The sequence below is a fragment of the Gymnoscopelus braueri genome, assembly GCF_963280865.1.
Source record: "Gymnoscopelus braueri genome assembly, chromosome: 3".
Classification (NCBI taxonomy): Eukaryota; Metazoa; Chordata; class Actinopteri; order Myctophiformes; family Myctophidae; genus Gymnoscopelus; species Gymnoscopelus braueri.
The window spans coordinates 14,572,601-14,592,252 of record NC_137612.1 but is presented as its reverse complement, the minus strand read 5'-3'; the positions used below and the strand labels follow the sequence as shown (position 1 = coordinate 14,592,252).

The 19,652-nt window shown below is 39.0% G+C and overlaps 1 protein-coding gene across 1 annotated transcript; it reads right to left on the bottom strand.

Moving 5' to 3' along the window:
- Positions 1 to 1,362: 1,362 nt before the first annotated feature.
- Positions 1,363 to 17,665, bottom strand: mcrs1 (microspherule protein 1). Its single transcript, XM_080423334.1, has 14 exons — positions 17,525 to 17,665; positions 14,754 to 14,929; positions 13,927 to 14,062; positions 13,666 to 13,830; positions 11,881 to 11,990; positions 11,623 to 11,731; positions 11,184 to 11,322; positions 10,641 to 10,716; positions 10,448 to 10,476; positions 9,938 to 10,030; positions 9,655 to 9,737; positions 8,919 to 9,006; positions 2,835 to 2,962; positions 1,363 to 2,478 (listed from the first exon to the last, which is right to left on the bottom strand). Exons 2-14 carry the CDS (start codon positions 14,927 to 14,929, stop codon positions 2,392 to 2,394), a joined length of 1,419 nt encoding a protein of 472 aa, XP_080279460.1. The 5' UTR covers positions 17,525 to 17,665; the 3' UTR covers positions 1,363 to 2,391.
- Positions 17,666 to 19,652: the final 1,987 nt, after the last annotated feature.

The window sequence follows — 19,652 nt, the reverse complement described above, 5'->3', positions numbered from 1 at the left end:
TACTATAGCAATTATTGCTATCAGAATATAATTTTGACAACAGTTTTTGTTTTCACCCAAAAAATATAAAATAAATACTTCATCTTCACTACATCTTATCCATATTATTGGATGTCAAAGTATTCCTGCAACACGACACTTAACAGCTCTGAGCAGCCATCAGCTGGGTGAAGTTATAAAAGCAAGTAAGCAATTTAAACGACTGTAAATGGACATTAAATGTCGACCCACTTCCCTGTCTGTTTCCATCTAACATGAAAACACATTCAATTTGTGCAAATTCAGATTTCTCCAGAGATGTTCAATGGGGTTCAAGTCTGGGCTCCGGTGGGCAGGGCCGCAGGAAGGGTGGTGCGAACTGTGCGGCCGCACAGGGCACCGCGCTTGGGGGAGCCCCGCAAAAAAAAAATAATAATAATAATAATAATGAACAGAATCACATTTATTAAGAGTTACAAAAAGAAATAACCGCAAATAACCACCAAAAACTAGGAAATATCCGCCCAAAACCGCAAAAGACTTCGCACAGGGCCCCGCATTTCTCCCAGACGGCTCTGCCGGTGGGCCACTCAAGGACAATCACAGACTTGTCCTGAAGCCAAGACTGGACCCGTAAGGGTCCATTTGGGAGTGTTTCCAGTGAGCCAACATGCACAATATCAGCACCCTGACTCTGGAACAGAGCCTTCATTAGTATCATTGGTAACACCTGTGAAGGAAGTGATAGTATTGCTGCTGTGCATAGAGCCTATTGCTCAGTTTGGCCAGGTGACCAGCCCTAGGAAGACTCTTGGTGGTTCCAAAATTCTTTTATTAACGAATGATGGAGTCCACTGTGTTTGTTGGGACCTTCAATGCCGCGGAAAGTTTGGTAACCCTCCCCAGATCTGTGCCTCGATACAATCCTATCAGAGGTCTACGGACAATTCCTTTGACTTCATCATGGCTTGGTTTGTGCTCCGACATGCACTGTTAACTGTGGGACCTGATAGAGACATGTGTGTGCCTTTCTAAATGATGTCAAATCAATTTAATTTACCATAGGCAGACTCCAATAAAGTTGTGGAAACATGAAGCATCTCAGCTCAATTTTGAGTGTCAAGGGTGTGAATACTTATGCCCATGTGATTTTGAGTTTAATTTTTTAATACATTTGGAAAACAAATCTAAAAAACCTATTTTATCATTATGGGGTATAGTGTGGAGAATTTTTGAATAAGGCTGTAACATAAAATGTGGAGAAAGTGAAGGGGGTGAATACTTTCGCAAGGCACTGTACATGCATTTAAAAAAGCATTTTAACTGCAAATTAGAACACTGAGCAGCATTTCAGAACGCACAGGCATACACATTCAATATTTTGGAAAAAACAAACGCTTTAATGTAGAATTTAAACACTTATATTCAGTATTCTGAACAAACATTGGAATAAACATGGTTCTACCATCGCATGTCGCATGTCCTCTATATATATTGAAAAGACTGAAATATCCAGCAGAAATATCGTGTCCCTCTTGCTTCAGGGTGTGTGTATGTAGTCTTATCAAAAATGTACACCTTAAAATGAATATTTGGAAGTCCTTATAGCTTGTAATGGGTTGAGTTCTCGGCGGTGGCACCGCTGTGGCCTCGGGAGGAACAGCCGTGTTTGTCCGTGTTCTGTGTTCTGTGTACAAGAACCGACTGGATCCAGCCAGTTATTCTCACATAGCCTCAAGATGATCAGAGATCTCTGCCTACTATGAATACCAGTGTTCCCACACATTTTGAATCCACTAAGACCGGGAACGCATCTGTATAATTTTTTTGATTCTTTTGGCTATTCAAAAATAGCAGATCTACAAGCTCTTTTTTGATTTTTTAAAAAAATATATATATATTAATTTTTTAAGCGAACATTTTAAACTCCAATCTGTGCTTCTGGGGGGTCCCCCATCTCAAAATGTTTTGTTCCAAGGACCCCCCCCCAGAAGCAAAGATTTGAGTTACAAATGTTCGCGTTAAAACAATATATATTCAAAGATTTGCACAAATCTACAAGACTTTAAAAAAATTGCAGCTCTACAAGCTCACAGTGCTTGTATATCTGCTATTTTTGAATAGCCAAAGAAATATAAAATGACACAGATTATTTCCCGGTCTAAATGGGTTAGCCACTTACTGTAAGCCGACCATTTTATATGTAGATGATTTACAAGCTCATCAGATCTTCGATTAATCGAAAAATTAATCGATAGCTGAGAAAATAAAGGATAGTTGCAGCCCTACAACACCCAGACGTGATAGGTAGGTGGAGATCTACTGATCGTCTAGGATCCAGGCAAGTGTCTTATTATAGTCTTATATAGTCCAACACTTCCACTCTTCTTCTACCAGCCGACATACGTTCATTCACTGCTGACTCATCTTGGCCGCCTCGGCTTTGATCAGAGAGATGAGCTCCAGGTTTATCAGGAACACGAAGCGTAAACCTGCAATCTGAGGAAGACATAATGAGTTGTTGTTAATCCATTCAATCAGGGAACGCATCTGTGTGATTTTTTTATTTCTTTGGCTATTCAAAAATAGCAGATATACAAGCTCATAGTGCGGCACCGAGTGGCACCAACCTAACACTTCCTATGAGCATCACATAAATATTTTAAATGTTTTTTTTTGCACATGCATTCCATAAATTCCATAGGGCTATAGACCACAGATGGACATATGACATCATCAACTTGTGACGGGCATTGCCCCTCTTGAGTAAAAGATGTGTTTAAAAAATATATATATTTTAGTTATAGAGGGCAATTATAATGTACAGGCCCCATCTACATACATACAGTACATACCTCTACCACAGAGTTGTTGTTTAGTTTCCATTTGTTGCCGGACAGCACCGGTCTGCCGTCTACGTAGATAGGCCGTCTGCCCTCGTTGGCGATGAAGAAGTCACCGTTGTTCTTCAGTTTAATGATTCCTTCAAACAGAAATATACGGTATGAGAATACAGAACCATAACTTAGAAGATCAGGTGCTGAACATTTACATGTTACATGGTTCCATTTGTACACTCGGAGTTAAATTAACATTGATTTTACAATATAATTTGGGATCCCAGAGATAGAACTGCCATTAAATGGGGGTCCGCAGCTTAATGCAAGTAAAAAAAATCTTCTCTTATGGGGGTCCTTCACATATCTTTTCAAATGGAGGTCCGTGGGCTAATACGTGTCAATTTGGGGGTCCTTGACATGACAAGGTTTTAGAACCTACCACATGTACTGTATGTAGTAAAAGATAAGCAGAAGGCAACACACACAACTCTTTCTGTCTCTCTTTTGTGGTGCAAGGACTCAAATCCCCAAAGATGCCATTCTTAATTCGCTTAATCAAATTGCAAAATATTTTTGGGCGGTGAAACCGCCCCTATATGTGAGGTTTGGATATTTGCACACCAAATCCTGCGCTGTGATTGGCCACCAGTGTACCCCCCTAACCCTGCACCGTGATTGGCCAATCACAGTCTATTCAGGACTGTGATTGGCTAGGGAAACATGACACATGTGCATAGCCCTATAAATAGGACTATGCACTTAAAAAAAACACATTTGTTTTTTTTTACCATACTTAAATAAAACCATTAAAAAAAACACATTTATGTTTTTTTTTAAGTGAATCACACAATCCATTCAGTATTGTGATTAGCTAGCAAGACACCGCCCACTTCACACTGGGTGTGATTTTTGTATTAATGTTTCTATTATGGCATACTTGGGAAGATAAATACAATAGGAGACTTTGCCTAGCATGAACTCAGGGGTTGTACTTTCAAAAAGCTGAGCCAAGAATAGACAAAGATAGTAATTTTCCGCTGGTTGAGCGGGTTATGATTGATGGAGCGTTCTCTCATCCTGATAGAGGATGAGATAGCTAAATGACACATTGTACCGTCCGCTCATATCCTGTCAGCTCAGCAAAATCTTAAAATGTAAGGGTTATAGGTTGAGGGAGGAAAGTTACTCAGTAGTGTGGTGTCAAAAATAATCGATTCATAGATTAATCGGACATAGCAGCAGCCAGATGTATATGTTGTTCAGTATATCTGACTGCTTGTATTGACTGATGACAAAGTCGCCATGTTGTGCAGTATTATAGAAAATGTGATGCATCGTCGAATCGAATCATTACAAGGTTAATCGTAATCGAATCCTGGTAAATCGTAATTGAATTGGATCGTGAGGGCATTGCCAATGCACATCTCTATTACTCAGGGGGACGGCTAAATAAATAACACCAGTGAGCATGGGTTCATGCATAGGCCATATAACACAGGTATCATCGCTTTATGTATTTATGGCCATGAATGCACATGGCACACACTGTCTGGCACTATCACCTATGTGTACACTTACAGTACATGATATCTGCATTATATCTGCTGCTACTGTAAGTGACATCTCTTACTTGCACAAGAGAGACTGATATTCTGCCTCATTCTTATTTATTTTTTGAGCACGCACCCTTATAGTATATTATTTGATATTGTTGTTCCTGTTATCTGACTTTATCCTTTTGTTTCCTTCCCTATTCTTATGACTATATTTTGTAACTTGCAAATCGTTGGGGAGCTTGTACAGAAACTAATTTCACCCACTCTTTCAAGAGCAAAAAAAGGGAGTCCCGCACACGTCGAATGCCTGATGAAGGTCAGAGTGACCGAAACGTTGTGAAGACAGTGTGCGGGACTCCCTTTTTTTTTTGCTCTTCAAGTTCACTACTCCGACACACCTGTCCGTCTCCGTAGGTGTGCAAATGCAAAAAGGACTTTTTCTTCTAACCCACTCTTTCAAACCTGTAAACTTGTGATGTGACAATAACCCAAAAAAAACATTTGCTGCTGCTCTACAAATCATAGAATTCAACCCATATATTGCTCTACACAATTTGAACTGCTTCTGATAGGGGAAAAACTGTTTTATAATGATGTTACGGAAATGCTTTAGGTTTCCTAAATATGTGAGGTGATGTTTTTCTAGGAGAGATTGACTTTAATAAGCCCACTTTTGTCCTTGGAGCCAAGTTGAGTTCTCCTTTACTCCTCTCCTTTGATTGATGTGTTTTTAGATAGCTTGGGTCAACCTAATCCTGATGCACAATTTAGTGCATTGGGGGCAATTAGACAAACAGTTATGCCTTTGATCCATTAAGACCGGGAATGCATCTGTGTCATTTAAAAATGTCTTTGGCTATTCAAAAATAGCAGATCTACAAGCTCATAGCGCAGCACCATGAGCTTGTAGATCTGCTATTTTTGAAATCTTGAAAATGTGTGCAAATGTTTGAATATATATATATTTTAAAGCAAACAATTGTAACTCAACTCTTTGCTTCTGGGGGGGTCCCTGGAACAACACATTTTGATATGGGGGTCTAAGGCCAAATACTTTACATATAAAAATTAAAAAAATCTAAATCCCAACAGTATGTTGCTACCGTATATCAGTGGTGCTCCAACTTTTCCATGTCAAGGACCCCCAAAATAATATGTATTTGGCCGCGGACCCCCATCTCAAAATATGTTGTTCCAGGGACCCCCAGAAGCACAGATCGGAGTTAAAAATGTTCGCTTTAAAACATATACACACACACACACAAATATATATATTCAAAGATTTGCACACTTTTTTCACGATTCAAAAAATTTGCAGATCTACAAGCTAGGAGCTTGTATATCTGCTATTTTTGAATAGCCAAAAGAAATGACACGTTCCCGGATTGAATGGATTAATCACAGTCACAGGCTGTCTTGGGGCATTCTGTCTTCTGCTTTCCTTTAAGCCAGATCACTTATCCATGGGGTCCATCCTTCTACTCATGTTTCCTCTTCTAACCTTTTCTATTTTGTAATAAAACACTTTTATCATAATTAAAAGTCCTTCGTATTTTGAGCATTTGTTTACAGCAGGATACATTTCTCCAAATCACTTCCAATAAGAAGCGTATCCGTATAACACATGATATTGCCCTCAGTCTGAAATCATTCGTCTAAAACCGCAACCGCAACCTCTCAGACGATAGCAGGAAAGCCATCACATAATACCATTGATTCACATAATACCTTTTCAGGCTGTGAGTGACCCCCAAAAATAATCATATATGGTTGTAAACTGGGGACCCCGGCCTGCCACCCTGACAAGCACTTGGAATTGTAGGAATTGTAATTGAGTTGAGACATTACACTCGATTCCATAGATATTGTGAAAATAGACCATCTACAACCATTGCTCTAGAACAGTGGTTCTCAACCAGTGGTCCGGAGACCACCAGTGGTCCTTGAGGGGGTTCCAGGTGGTCCCCAGCTAAATGATGGAGAGTTGGTAACCAAATGGACCCTTATTAGATCTTTAACTCTTAGAGAGAGTAAAATGAAAACAAATGGACCCGTCCCTTACTTACATTTGGTTTTATTTTACGCTCTCATAAATACAATTATTGTTCCCTGGCTAATGAGCCAAATATGCCTTAATACATTATAATTGTCCTCTATAACAAAAATGTAAAACACCCTAAATATATTATTTGTTTTAGAAATAGTTAAATCTTTCACTCAATAGGGGCAACCCGTCGCAAGTTGATGATGTCATTTGCCCATGTGTGGTCTAGAGCCCTACGGAATTTATGTTATGCATGTGAAAATTAAAAAACATCTTAATACTTCCTGAGCATCAAAACAATATTTTAAATGTTTTTTCTTCACATGCATTCCATAAATTCCATAGGGCTAAAACACACATGGGCAAATGACATCATCGACTTGCGACGGGCATTGCCCCTCTTTTTTTTAAATGAATAAAATATTTAAGGTGTTTTAAATGTTATTTTAGTTATAGAGGGCAATTACAATGTATTAAGGCTTATTTGGCTTATTAGCCAGGGATCCTTTTAAACATCTGCATTACTTAGTTAAAGAATTGTTATTTTTCTCAACGTTTGCTTGTCATCTCTCCTATGGTACCAACATCAATACAGCATGGATGGAATTGTGGACAAAATCGTATCCAACGATAACAAAACATTCTATGTTTTGGGTCTGAGAGTCCAAATCTCATCAAATGGTGGTTTTGTGGCTCAAATGCCCAATAAATAATGGACCTCGATATGAAAAGGGTTGAAAACCACTGTTCTATAAGGACAATAAAGAATCCATCTAGCTTATCAATTGGCACTAAACCAGCTGGACTCTCTCAGAGCTCTCTCAGCATGTTATCAAGTTAACTTGTCATAATTGAAAATTATTGGACAATAATGTTACGCAGGTATCATTACTGCAGGATAATTACTAATAGATACACACGGAGATAGACGGGAACGCCCAGGAACGCCCATTCGATTTTGTCCCGGGGGAAAACAGAACGATCTGCCTCATAGAGTTACATCATACACGATCGTTTGATCACTTTCAGAGCTATTTTATGGACGATAGAGACATTGTCAGCCAAGAAAAATCCATCAGAAGGACAGCTGGAACACAATCGTCCACTCGCCCTCGGAAAAGTTTACTTATTATTAAGATATATGTGACTAAAAAGACCAAACATTGACAATCTATGAGCTCACAGCGCGTCGGAACGCGACGCGTTGTAACGCGACGCGTTGTAACTGTGAGCTAGATTGGCAATGTTTGGTTTATGTTCCCCCCAGAATACGTAAACTGGGGTTCATGTGGTTTATCAGATTATCCTTATATCTTATTGCATTAGTCAAGTTTCAGCACAAGCACCACTGAGACCGGAGATCTGTTTCCCTCGTTCCAGCTCCGTCTGAGTATCAAAACACTCGCCCCAAAACACAGTCGCCCCGGGGCAAACCTGCCGGTATTCACCTGGTATTCCTAAACTCAGTAAAACTATGCCTAAACTGCTAAACATAACCTTATTCCTAAACTGAACCTCAGTAAAACTATGCCTAACCCTGAACTTATTTCAAACCGTAAAACAAATACAAGAATACAAGAACCGCTGGTCGGTGAGAAAAATGGGGGCGAGCGTGTTTTGGTGCGAGTCTTCTGGTTACCTCTTGTCTCGCTCCTTGTTACAAAACATGTTTACATATGCACCGTGTTTAATCGCCTGGTAGAGACACTATTACAAGATATGATCAATTAAACTTACCATAATATCAAAACCCAACAGCCATTAAGTCATCAATAATGTTTATAGTTAATTTGAAGTACAGTTTAGAGACTGTTTTGTGAACGGCACGTACCGTCGCCATTACCATTTGGCGAAGTGCGTCATTTAATATCATGCAGGATTTACACACTGCTTTAGCTCCGTGTTCATTGCCAGATTAACAATTGTGTTTTCTGTAGGTTTTTAAACAAGGATAGTCTAGGGTTTGGCTTGTTTTGTGTGTAAATCGCTGCATGTTGCGTCTCCAAACTGTAATGGAGTCGATGTCTCCTGCACTTGGAATTCACTAAAACGTGTTCTATAAACATCATTGATGAATGAATGGCTTTTGCTTTTAGATATTATGATAAGTTTAATTGATCATATCTATAGAAAATGTAATAGTGTCTCTTACCAGGTGATTAAATCCGATAACCTCGGGCCATTGTGTTGTGTTGGATCCTCTGTTCAGTCAGGACAACATTCCAATCGGACTCTTGTTTAATTTGCTAATGTAGCATTCCTTGTCGAGTGGCAACAAGGTTCTGTGCCTGTGATCTGGCAAGCCATGACGCCTGCTTTTAGATCAGTATACTTTTACAGCATATGAGTTTGAAAACCCCACATCCCTCCGTCTATACCAGCTGGGGGAAATCTGTGTTTTCCCCCCCGAGTGCAACTCCGCCCCCTAGGTACAACCCACTGATGACACTATGCCGTGTGGATGTATATCCAGGGAGTGTCAAAGTCATTAAATCTCACCTTGTTTCCGGGATATCTTCCAGGCGGGACCTTCCAGTGACAGGTCCACGTCGATCTGTTTGTCCTTGGTTGCTCTGCCCAACGTAATCTGTGGGAACAGTGGAGACTTAGGCAAACATGACACGTAAAAGATAAAGAATGACGAAAGAAACACTTCGCAAACAGGCCACCCGGCGCCGCTCTGTGTTAATTAGCTCTGACTAAACTAAGCATTGGTTCTCAAAGTGGGGTCCGGGGACCCCCAGGGGTCCTTGGAGGGTTTCCAGGGGGTCCCCAGCAAAAGTAGTTAAAATGGCTTCTAAATCCTAACAGTTTTCTGAAAAACTCATATTGCTGTATAATGTATAGCTAAAATCTAAAATGACAGATGCTTCCTCGGATTTAATGGGTTAATATAGCATCACAATCATTTTAACCACTTTATCCATTTATACGTTGGCTATTCAAAAATAGCAGATCTACAAGCTCACAGCGTGTCACTTTGTGCCGCGCTGTGAGCTTTGTGCATCTGCTATTTTAGATTTTTTTTTTTTATAAATCTTGAAAGGATTAGAAAATGTTCAATAATTTTGATTGACTGATTGATTTTGAACACAATTATTATCTTCTGGGGGTCTCCCTGGCACAAAACATATTCAGATGGGGGGGGGTCCACGACCAAATACATATTCATTTGTGGGTCCTCCTTGGCACGAAAAAGTTTGAGAAGCACTGGGATAAAGAAAGGGGAACTTGCCTCTCGTGATCTCATGAGGTAGCGTACCATCCGTCCTCTGAGTGCTGCTAGTGTCTGGTTGTCAAAGTCTGGCAGGTTCATCCCTGAGGACACAAGTAAAACATAAATGTCGTTCCACGTCATTCGGTGACCCCCCCTCTTTCGGTCCAAAATTGCAATGTGGTGAATGGGCACTCTTCGAATGGGACCCCATAGCTTAGCATGTATTAAAACCGTACAGTTTTGATTCGGCAAACAACACTAATCTTGTCATCTTGAGTCTAGTGTGTTACAGCCTGCTTACCTGTAATGCTGTCCACCAAGACCTGCCAGCGAGGCAACTCCTGTTCCAGCTGTCTGATCTCCCTCTTCTGATGGCGATCTGAGATCATGAGCTCTGAGAAGGAAGGACCATGCAGGGAACACAGAGTGAGATCAAATATCCTCGCTGTCGGGGCAGAAACCTCTCCATATTCTATTTTGTTTGTGCTTTTTCGTAAATGAACGCCCAACTTGATCATACTACAGTGTCACACAAAAGCATCAAACGTAGCAGATCCACAAGCTCAAAATGCGGTGCGAAGCGGCCCGTTTCGAGCTTGTAGATCTGCTACTTTTGAATTTGAATCCTGAAAAGTAACAGTTTTGAACCCTTGACGATATGCTAGACACTACTAAAACACAGGGTAGCCATGTCTATTCATAATTAAGAAACTAACACAAACAAAGACACAAATTGAAGATGCACTTTGTCCCCAATACTGCATGTGAAATTTCACGTTCACATGCATTAATATGAATGAATAATTCTTACCGTGTTCCAGCACCTCATCCCTGCTCTCCCTGTGGATAAAGCAAGACATATTATTATTATTATATTATGGGCATTGGACATTTATCAAATTACAGAGAGACCATGGGGGGAATAATAACTTTCAGATGGTATCATTATCAATGTCAAAAGCACTGTGGAGAAATGTGTAAATGAGAGTGTAAAGATATCTTACTTTAACTTTGCATCATCGACCATCTGCTCTGCGTCTGAGAAGTTGAGCACCTGGTCACCTTTAGGGAGAGGCTGGACTGAAACACACAGGTTCACAATACATGGATATTAGAATTGTAACTTGGTAGCCTGAGCTTTTCATTATTATTATTATAAATAACCCATTAAGAACCGAGGCCGATTCTACAAATGCCTTCTAAATCAGTAGTTCTAAAACTTTTTCTTTTGATTCAGTTCCACAGATAATATTGTGAAAATAGCTGATCTACAAGCTCACAACGCCTCGGATTGTGAGCTTGTAGATCGGCTATTTTCATCTTTCTCAGGTAATATTTGACAATTTAGCCAATGTTAGACCATTTTTTATTGTATAGTTTGTTGATTACTTTTGGCGCTGTAATGGTATTTTTAAAATTCATTTCAGAGGTATTAAAAAGATCTTAAAAGTCATTAAATTGTCTCTTTAGAAATGTGCAGATACCCTGTATACACTTATACTGTATGTTTGTTTGTTTACTGTTGAGTGAGTTCAAGTTTAACTCACCACTCTGGTCGTCCAGCAGGTAGTACTGTTTCAGCAGCTGCCAGTGTACCAGCAGACTCTTGGGGGTCCGAGAGGGGTGCAGTATGCTGGGGTGCTTGTTCAGCAGCTCCTGGAACAACTCCAGTTTAGGCTGGCTAGTCTGTTGAATCAAGACACATGAAAAGAGTTTAGGCTGGCTAGTCTGTTAAATGAGACACATGAAAAGAGTTTAGGCTGGCTAGTCTGTTGAATGAGACACATGAAAAGAGTTTAGGCTGGCTAGTCTGTTGAATCAAGACACATGAAAAGAGTTTAGGCTGGCTAGTCTGTTGAAAATCAGACACATGAAAAGTTAAAGCCTGTTAAAAGGCCGAAGATAAATGACTGTCAACTGAAAACAGTTGATTTAGAAATAGATTGTGACAGGTAAAGAACAGGTAAATATTAACATCACACTTACAGAACCAATCTTGGCCAGTAAGGCCTCTTCAACCTGACTGAAGAGGGCTTTACTCTGGATGGCAGCGATGGCCTCTGGGTGGAGCTGTCTCATGGCCTGCCACGCCAGCCTGACACACAGACAACAAGCAGCCGTGAATAAAAACGCAATACCCAGGTACGTAAAGAAATACACAAACATTAACCTGCATTATCCCACAAAAAGTAACAGTTTTGGCCATATGAGATTTCCACCCGACAGAGAGGATTATGTTCTTACTTTGAAATGACAGGATCGTAGAGCAGCGCGTACCAGCGCTCCTTTATCTCCCGTAATGTGAAACGACAGCTGAACTTCACCCCTAAATGAACTGAGGTCAGGTCGGTGGTCTAAAACACACCCAGAACCAACAGTCACAGACAAAAACACACAATTATAAACATTTCAACTTCAATTTAAGCAGTTAGTTCACGCTCCACACATAACAATACGAGATCGTTGGATACAATCCTTACACAGACACATCCTTAATTCAATTTTAAATTGACATCGATTCATAAACGATACATAAATGCCTTAACTGCATTCCTTTGAAATTCATTTTGACAATTTATTTTAACCATGTTCAACTTCAAAAATAGCATATCTACAAGCTCACAACGGCTATTTGTCGTAAGACAAAGTATACAGGGCTTAAAGGGGATACAGAACACTATGCAACCGGGGGAAAAAAAGAAAGAAAAAAACGGAAGTCTCGCTAGACGAGATTTCAATCTCGTCTAGCGAGACTTCTGCTTTTTTTTTCTTTTTTTACAGTGTTCTGTCACTATGAACGTCAGATCTCACAAAAAAAACTACAAAATAAAGCTTAAAATTAAAATACGCGATCTAACGCAAGGCCTATTGGCGCACGTTATAAGCTGTGGCGGACCCGGCATGGAGTTATGACATTTTTCTACTGTACCATTCGTCCTAAGATATCATAACATCATAGAAAAGGTAAGAAAAACTTAGTCCAAAATTCCCCTTTAAAGTTATACAATGCAGAATCCCAAATAACGATTTTTAGCAACCTCTGCTGGTCACTACCGTCACTGCATACAATTTCCGTAATCCTCGATTACCCAGAATTCCATTCGTTTTCACCGGAAGCCGGAAGCGTTTCAAAAAGCGATCTTTTAATTGTTTTATACTATCTACGGATCGTTTCTCTTAGCCAGTGGAGCATTAGTTACCATGAGCTGTGCTTTCTTTTTCTGTTCTTTTTCGATCTTCCAATCCTACATTATCTTAACATCAGCGTGAGGTTCCTTTTTGTTATAGCGCGGTAGTTCCTGGCCAAACAGGAAACCGTTGCGGTAGTTCCTGGGGACGTCGGCCACGACGTCATGACGTTGGCCAGGAACGTCATTTCCCCGGGAATGTCCCCCCAGTCCACTTTCAATAGAAAATATATAAATAAAAGGCTTCCGGGGGTGAAATTCACGGAGTGGGTGTTGTGAAACTTTTGCCACTCGCAAAAGATATACAATTTAACTTTAGTTTTGTTGAAAACGTTACCTAGTATTACTTTAAGTACTTAGTAACTATTAACCATGACTTTTCCTCACCTGCAATACATTAGTAATGTGTAGGCATGTAACGATTTATCGTAAATCGATTAACATCGCTTCAAACTGGTGACAATTTAAATGGATTTAATAAAACATGTATCGCGATACAAACAGGAAAAAAAGAATACAGGATCTTTGTAAGAGAATTGATTTTTTAAAAAAGTATTCAGTCATTTGCTACTGTATTGAAAAGAGGAAAAAAAAAGAGAAAACATTGTATTGTAAAAAGAAGAAAAAAAGAGAAAAGAAGAAAATACTGGATTTGTGTAAGAGAAATAATACAAAAAAACTATTTGTCAGTCATTTGTCTGGAAACAAATTTTGTGTTTAAAAAAAAATCGTAAAAAAACGTATCGTGAACCTAGTATCGTGATTTGAATCGTATCTCGAGTTTGAGTGAATTGTTACATGCCTAGTAGTTAGTAATGTATTATCCATGACTTTTTCTCACCTGTAATACAGCGTTTATAAGCAGCAGGTCGTCGGTAGGCTTCCACCGGCCCAGGTCTTTAGTGACCTGTAAAGGCTGCTTGCTCTTCTTCATTCTCTTGGTGATAGAAGGTGGGGTCACCACCATGGAAAGGGGGGGTGTCAGACCGCTGCTGGATTTGGTCATCTGACAGGAAGAGCATGAAGGTGGAGATTAATCTATGACATTTCTTAATAATTTCAACCAAAAAGTTTATAACAATTAATCTTTAATTTGTATCACCTTTTGTTTGGATGAGAGCTCACCGCTCCCTGAGCAGCGGAGTGGCTCTATGACAGGAGGACCTTTGACTCTGCTGGAGGACTTGACCAGGCTGCTCTCCACCAGCTCATCGTCAAACTTCTTCCTCTTTATCGACCTGGAGGAGACACAATCATGGATTAAAGAATAAAATACTCATGAAAATATGTCCTAATAGGTAGGCATTGTAAATCGATTAAAATCGATTCAAACTGGTGACAATTTAAATCGATTTAATAAAGAAATTATCGCGATGCAAACAGCATGTGGGGCGCGTGAAAAAAAGAGAAGAAAATACAGGAGAGAATTAATAAAATAAAAAATAATTTGCTACTGTATTGAAAAGAGAATAAGAGAACACACATTATTGTAAAAAAAAAAAAAGAGAATAAAATACTGGATTTGTCTAAGAGAAATAATTTTTAAAAAAACAGATTTTTCGTTCATTTGTCTGGAAAATAATGTTTTATTAAACAAATCGTGAAAAATCGTATGGTGAACCTGGTATCGTGATTCAAATCGTATCGTGAGTTGAGTGAATCGTTACATGCCTAATGGAATTCAAATGGATGAAATCAGTCGTGGACTATATATGACTATGAATTGAATACCAAGGATCTCAATGGAAACAAGACCGCAAGGACTTTTATGAACGGACCTTTTAGACAAAGTATTTTAAATGTAACTGTGCCGTTTTAAAATGTTTTGCCTAATAAAATATTCAATAAATCAATCAGACTGATTAGGACTAGAAACTTTAATCCATGATGAGTGCAGTACAATAATGAAGGTTTTTTATCAAATCAAACCTGGAGGAACTCCTGCGTTTGGGAACAACTCCTCCACCGTGGGCTCCAACACCACCAAAGGCTTGTGTCGCTGTCCTCTTGACGTCTTTTATTCCCAACGACTCTTCGTCTTCCGATCGACTCTGAGCCCCGCCTACAGCCATGGATGCACCGCCCACTGATGCACCTGCCTGCATCTAGACACATGTCAGGCACAGATACATGTCAGCATTTAATTCCCACACATTTTTAACAAATGAATTTTCAAAACATGAACTGGCGTATTTCACTCCATTTCCAGGCCTATAGCAAATCATATGGTTCAATAATGAGGCTCTTACTCCAGTGTGCCATCAATGCACGAGACACACTTGAGCGAAGGTGTCGCATGACAAAAAGAACAGCTCTACAACCTATCACGGTGCAATGTGTTGTTAGCTGTAGATCTATTCTTTTTCGTCATGCGACGTCCTGTATATATTAAGCTGCACTCACGCAGCTCATGCAGCGCAGCACTACATTTTACCAAATTACGTATTTCACGCAATGTTAGACAAAACAATGTACTGCATGTCCAAACATTTTCCAAAACATTTGATTCATTCCAAGCCTGTAAAAAAATGTTTTATCATTTCTAAATATTTCCAGGAATTGCATGACCGTGGGAACTCATATCAGCACTATACAACCACAGCTATTTATGGATTAAAGAAGCAAAATCAAATCTCACAACTGAAAAAGATTGTGCGATAATGTGTGATTTGTGAGACAGTGTGAAAGGAGCCGCCCATCACAGTAGCACTGTTTCCTAAACAATTATGTAAAATGTGGATGTTTTAGAAATATTTGTCCTGCTGTTCTATATACTGCCAACCGGGTGAAGAAATCACGGTTGAGGCTTTAAACCTTTGCTTTTATGAAAATTATCCGAGACCATTAGGGTTTTATGGAAGATGCTTCTTATTAACATATTGCTAGTTTAACCACTTTAAATGCTCTAATCTTAAAATATTAACCGATCTACAAGCTCTCAGACGTATTGAGAGCTTGTAGATCGGCTATTTTCGCAGCGCAACATGCTGCCAGAGAAGACATGCTGGCTTTATGGAATCCAAAAGACTGAAATCAGTCATGACGACTGAGAACTTTAATCCATGTGTAATGTGACATCAGTTAATGTTTGCTTTTTGCATGACTTCTTGTACTCCTCACAAGTCACAAGGGGAGATTTGTGGTATAACAGGTCCTGTAAAGATGCATAGAACAACTTGGCTTTCAAATTAAACTATTATAGCACTACTACACACACGTTGTAGAACACTGCTGAAGGGTTGCGAGATCAGATTTCATTGGGAAAGTAAATCATGCAAGTGTTTCCAATGCAATGAATTCCACTTCACTTTCAACTTCTTCATTGAAAGATATTGGTTGCTGATGATGGATCAAATCTGCAATGTCAAATCTAGCATTACATGTAGAAATTGTCTTATCTTGTGAGCAAAACTCCAAGACATCTTCAGTCAGCTGTACAGTAATCTGAGTTCCCAGAAGCTATTGTGGAGCATTACATACATTTCCCTACCATTTATGACAAAAGGTACAATCAACATATCAGGGCGCACTGGCCCTAGTGCCTCAGGTTGTAACATACTGTACATTCCTCATTATATTCACTGTAGATTGATATTTATCCATATTCCCACTGAGTGACTGGCTGACACTGTACATATAACAGTCTGCCCTCACATCATATGTCGAAATGTCTGTATTTATGCTACATCATACAATGATGAGCACAATGTACAATCTATGTTGTACATGCTACATCACCATTTATAGTTTGTACTTTATGCTTATATTTTATATTTTTGTCTGAATAAATATGAGGTCTATCTAATAAATAAATACATGCATCATTTGGGCATCTTTCTAAGCTAGTTGCCCAAAACATTGACATGCAATTTGCATAAAGTAATACTGTTTGAAACGGTACCTTATCATAAAAGACAAAACCCTGCAGTCTAGTGGCAACACATTGTCATTTCTTTCTTTAAAAAAAATGATAACATTCATATAGTTTGGCTCATCTTTTTCATGTCAAGGACCCCCAAATTGATATATTATTATTTGGCCAAAGACCCCCCCATCCCAATATTTTTTTTCCCACATAAAATAATCTACAAGCTATAAGCACAAAGTGATGCGCTGTGAACTTGTAGATCTGCTATTTTTTTAATAGACAACATATACATGGATAAAGTGGTTAAAATGGTTGTGATGCTACAATGAACTACTTTGAGAACCAATGGTTAATCTAAAATATGAACATATTCAGCCAGTAAAACTATTAGTAAAAGTAAATAATAATAGATAAATAATAATAATTAAAGTGCAAAGTTAGATTGATGCACTGTGATGCATGCCATGGATCTCTGTGTTAATAATGACAATCACATTATAATAATATCATATAAACAAAGGCTATCAGTTCAGCCTTTGTTTGTTTACATCATAACATGGCCTTAATGTTAGCCTAATGAGGAAACAGCAAGGAGGAACATCATTCTAGAGACATTATGCATTAACAAGGCTCATAAACACTATTAACAAAAGCAGATTAGATGGTTCATATTAATTTAACCAGACATAGTTGAACATAAAAGCTATTTTTCGGGGACACACTGAGGTTAGTATGTTTATGCTGCTGCTAGTTAGCTAACTAGCATTAGCTGCTAACGGCATTCCAGTTACTCTATGAGTCAAATAGAATGTTAGTATGTCTATAAACTCACCTTTTCCTCTTCTGTTTATATATTTACTCTGAAATGGTATAAATGCTGCTGTATATCTGCTATATAACAGGCTTATTTAGCTAGTTAGCTTAGCATTCATCAGATACCAGATACTATCGGTTGTAAACAGCTAACATAACATTAGCTCTTTCCGCTTCTCTGACGGCGGTCGGTTGGAAATCCAGTTTATTGTTGGTGCATTACCGCCACCTTTTGGCGAGGAGTGGGAATCAAACAAAATACAAGTTTTTGCTTTCTCATCTGACCACCATCCTCCCTCCCTCTCTCTCTCGCTCTCTCTTTCTCTCTCTCTCTCTCTCTCTCTCTCTCTCTCTCTCTCTCTCTCTCTCTCTCTCTCTCTCTTTCTCTCTCCCCCTCCCTCTTCTCTCTCTCTCTCTCTCTCCCCCCTTCTCTCTCTCCCTCTCCCCCACTCTCCCCCAACACTCTCTCTCTCTCTCTCTCTCTCTCTCTCTCTCTCTCTCTCTCTCTCTCTCTCTCTCTCTCTCTCTCACACCCTAATGCACCCCATAATTCCCTCAATTATTCCTCGTGTCTCTCTCTGTTCTGTGTACTGTACTGTACCGTCTATAATTCAACGCAAGGCCATGCAGGCAAATGTATTTGTATAGCAGCACAGGGGTCTTCAACGTTTTTCAGGCCAAGGACCCTATTAGCTGAGAAAAAGAAGAAGCAGGGACCCCCCACTATATTGTATACAATTATGTTGCAGCATTAACTTTATCATAAATTCCATATATGTCATTGTTTGACAGCACGATCATCAGTGTATTTTAATTTGGATTCATGTTAATGTGTATTTTCAGACATTCAACCTGTCAATACCTTCAATAATTAGTCAATTTGACCTTCCACTCTGTACTTGGTCTGCTTTTTTCCCCCCTCTACACCAAACCTCTTAGCCAAATACAGCCAATCTACAAGCTCACAACGCCTCGCGCTGCGAGGCGTTGTGAGCTTGTAGATTGGCTATGTTCTCCTCAGAATACGGATGCTAGGGTTCAAGTGGTTAATGTAAAAAAAAAATCCTATCACACAAAGATTTGGCGTCCCCCCTGTAGTAACTCTGAGAACCCTAGGGGTCCCGGACCCCCTGTTAAAGCACATTTCAACAACAAGGCGTGTTCAATGTGCTTTTACATAAAACATTAAGCAAACTCAGTAAAAATGAAGAAAGAAAAAAGAGATAAGTAAAAATTCCTATTGCCGTAGTAGGAAACACTTCAGGACACAATAGAAAAGGACATTTGAATACAATAAAAGCAAAAGAAATGAAAATAAAAGAGAAATATGAGATGAAATGAAAGGCAGCATGCAGCAAATAGAAAGTTTTGTTTAGCTGAGTTTTAGCAGACCTGTAGTTTTCTGACAGTTTGTTCTAAATGAGATGTGTGATGCATAAAAAACTGATATGAGAGGTTTGGATGGTTCATGATATCTCAAAAGATCAGAAATGCATTTTAGCCCTAAACCATTTAAAGCTTTTGAAATCAATTCTTTAACAAACAGGGAGCCAGTGTAAAGATCTAAGAACTGGAGTGATTATGATCCCACTTTCTAGGTATTTAGCAGGGACTCCAGCAGCAGCGTTCTGAATCCATTGGAGTCACCTGGTCGATTTTTTTAGGTAAACCTGTAAAGACACCGTTACAGTATTACAGTGGTGGAAAGTAACTAAGTACATTTACTTAAGTACAATTTTGAGGTATTTGTACTTTACTTGAGTATTTCCAATTTCCAATACTTTTACTTCTACTCCACTACATCTCAGAGGCAAATATTGTGCTTTTTACTCCACTACATTTATTTGAAAACTTTAGTTACTTTTCAGATATAAATTATGATATAATGAAACATACATTAACCACTTTAAACCAATTTTATGCCTAGGCTATTTGAAAATAGCCGATCTTCTTGTGAGCTTGTAGATCTGCTATTTTCAAATATTTAGTACTTTTACTTTTGGTACTTTAAGTACATTTTGATGCCAATACTTTTGTAAATTTTGAATTCTGGACTTTTACTTGTAACAAAGTATTTTTATATTGCAGTATTGGTACTTTTACTTAAAGGGATACTTCACTTTCGGGCCGGGGACACATTTAAAAAA

Bases quoted from the DNA above. Each gene is read 5' to 3' on its own strand.
- mcrs1 (XM_080423334.1), bottom strand. From the start codon at position 14,929: ATGCAGGCAGGTGCATCAGTGGGCGGTGCATCCATGGCTGTAGGCGGG. The intron at 11,991-13,665 runs GTGAGAAAAAGT...GGTGTGTTTTAG, and splicing joins TTATAAACGCTGTATTACAG to ACCACCGACCTGACCTCAGT. The intron at 9,007-9,654 runs GCAAGTTCCCCT...CTGTTCCCACAG, and splicing joins ACCTCATGAGATCACGAGAG to ATTACGTTGGGCAGAGCAAC.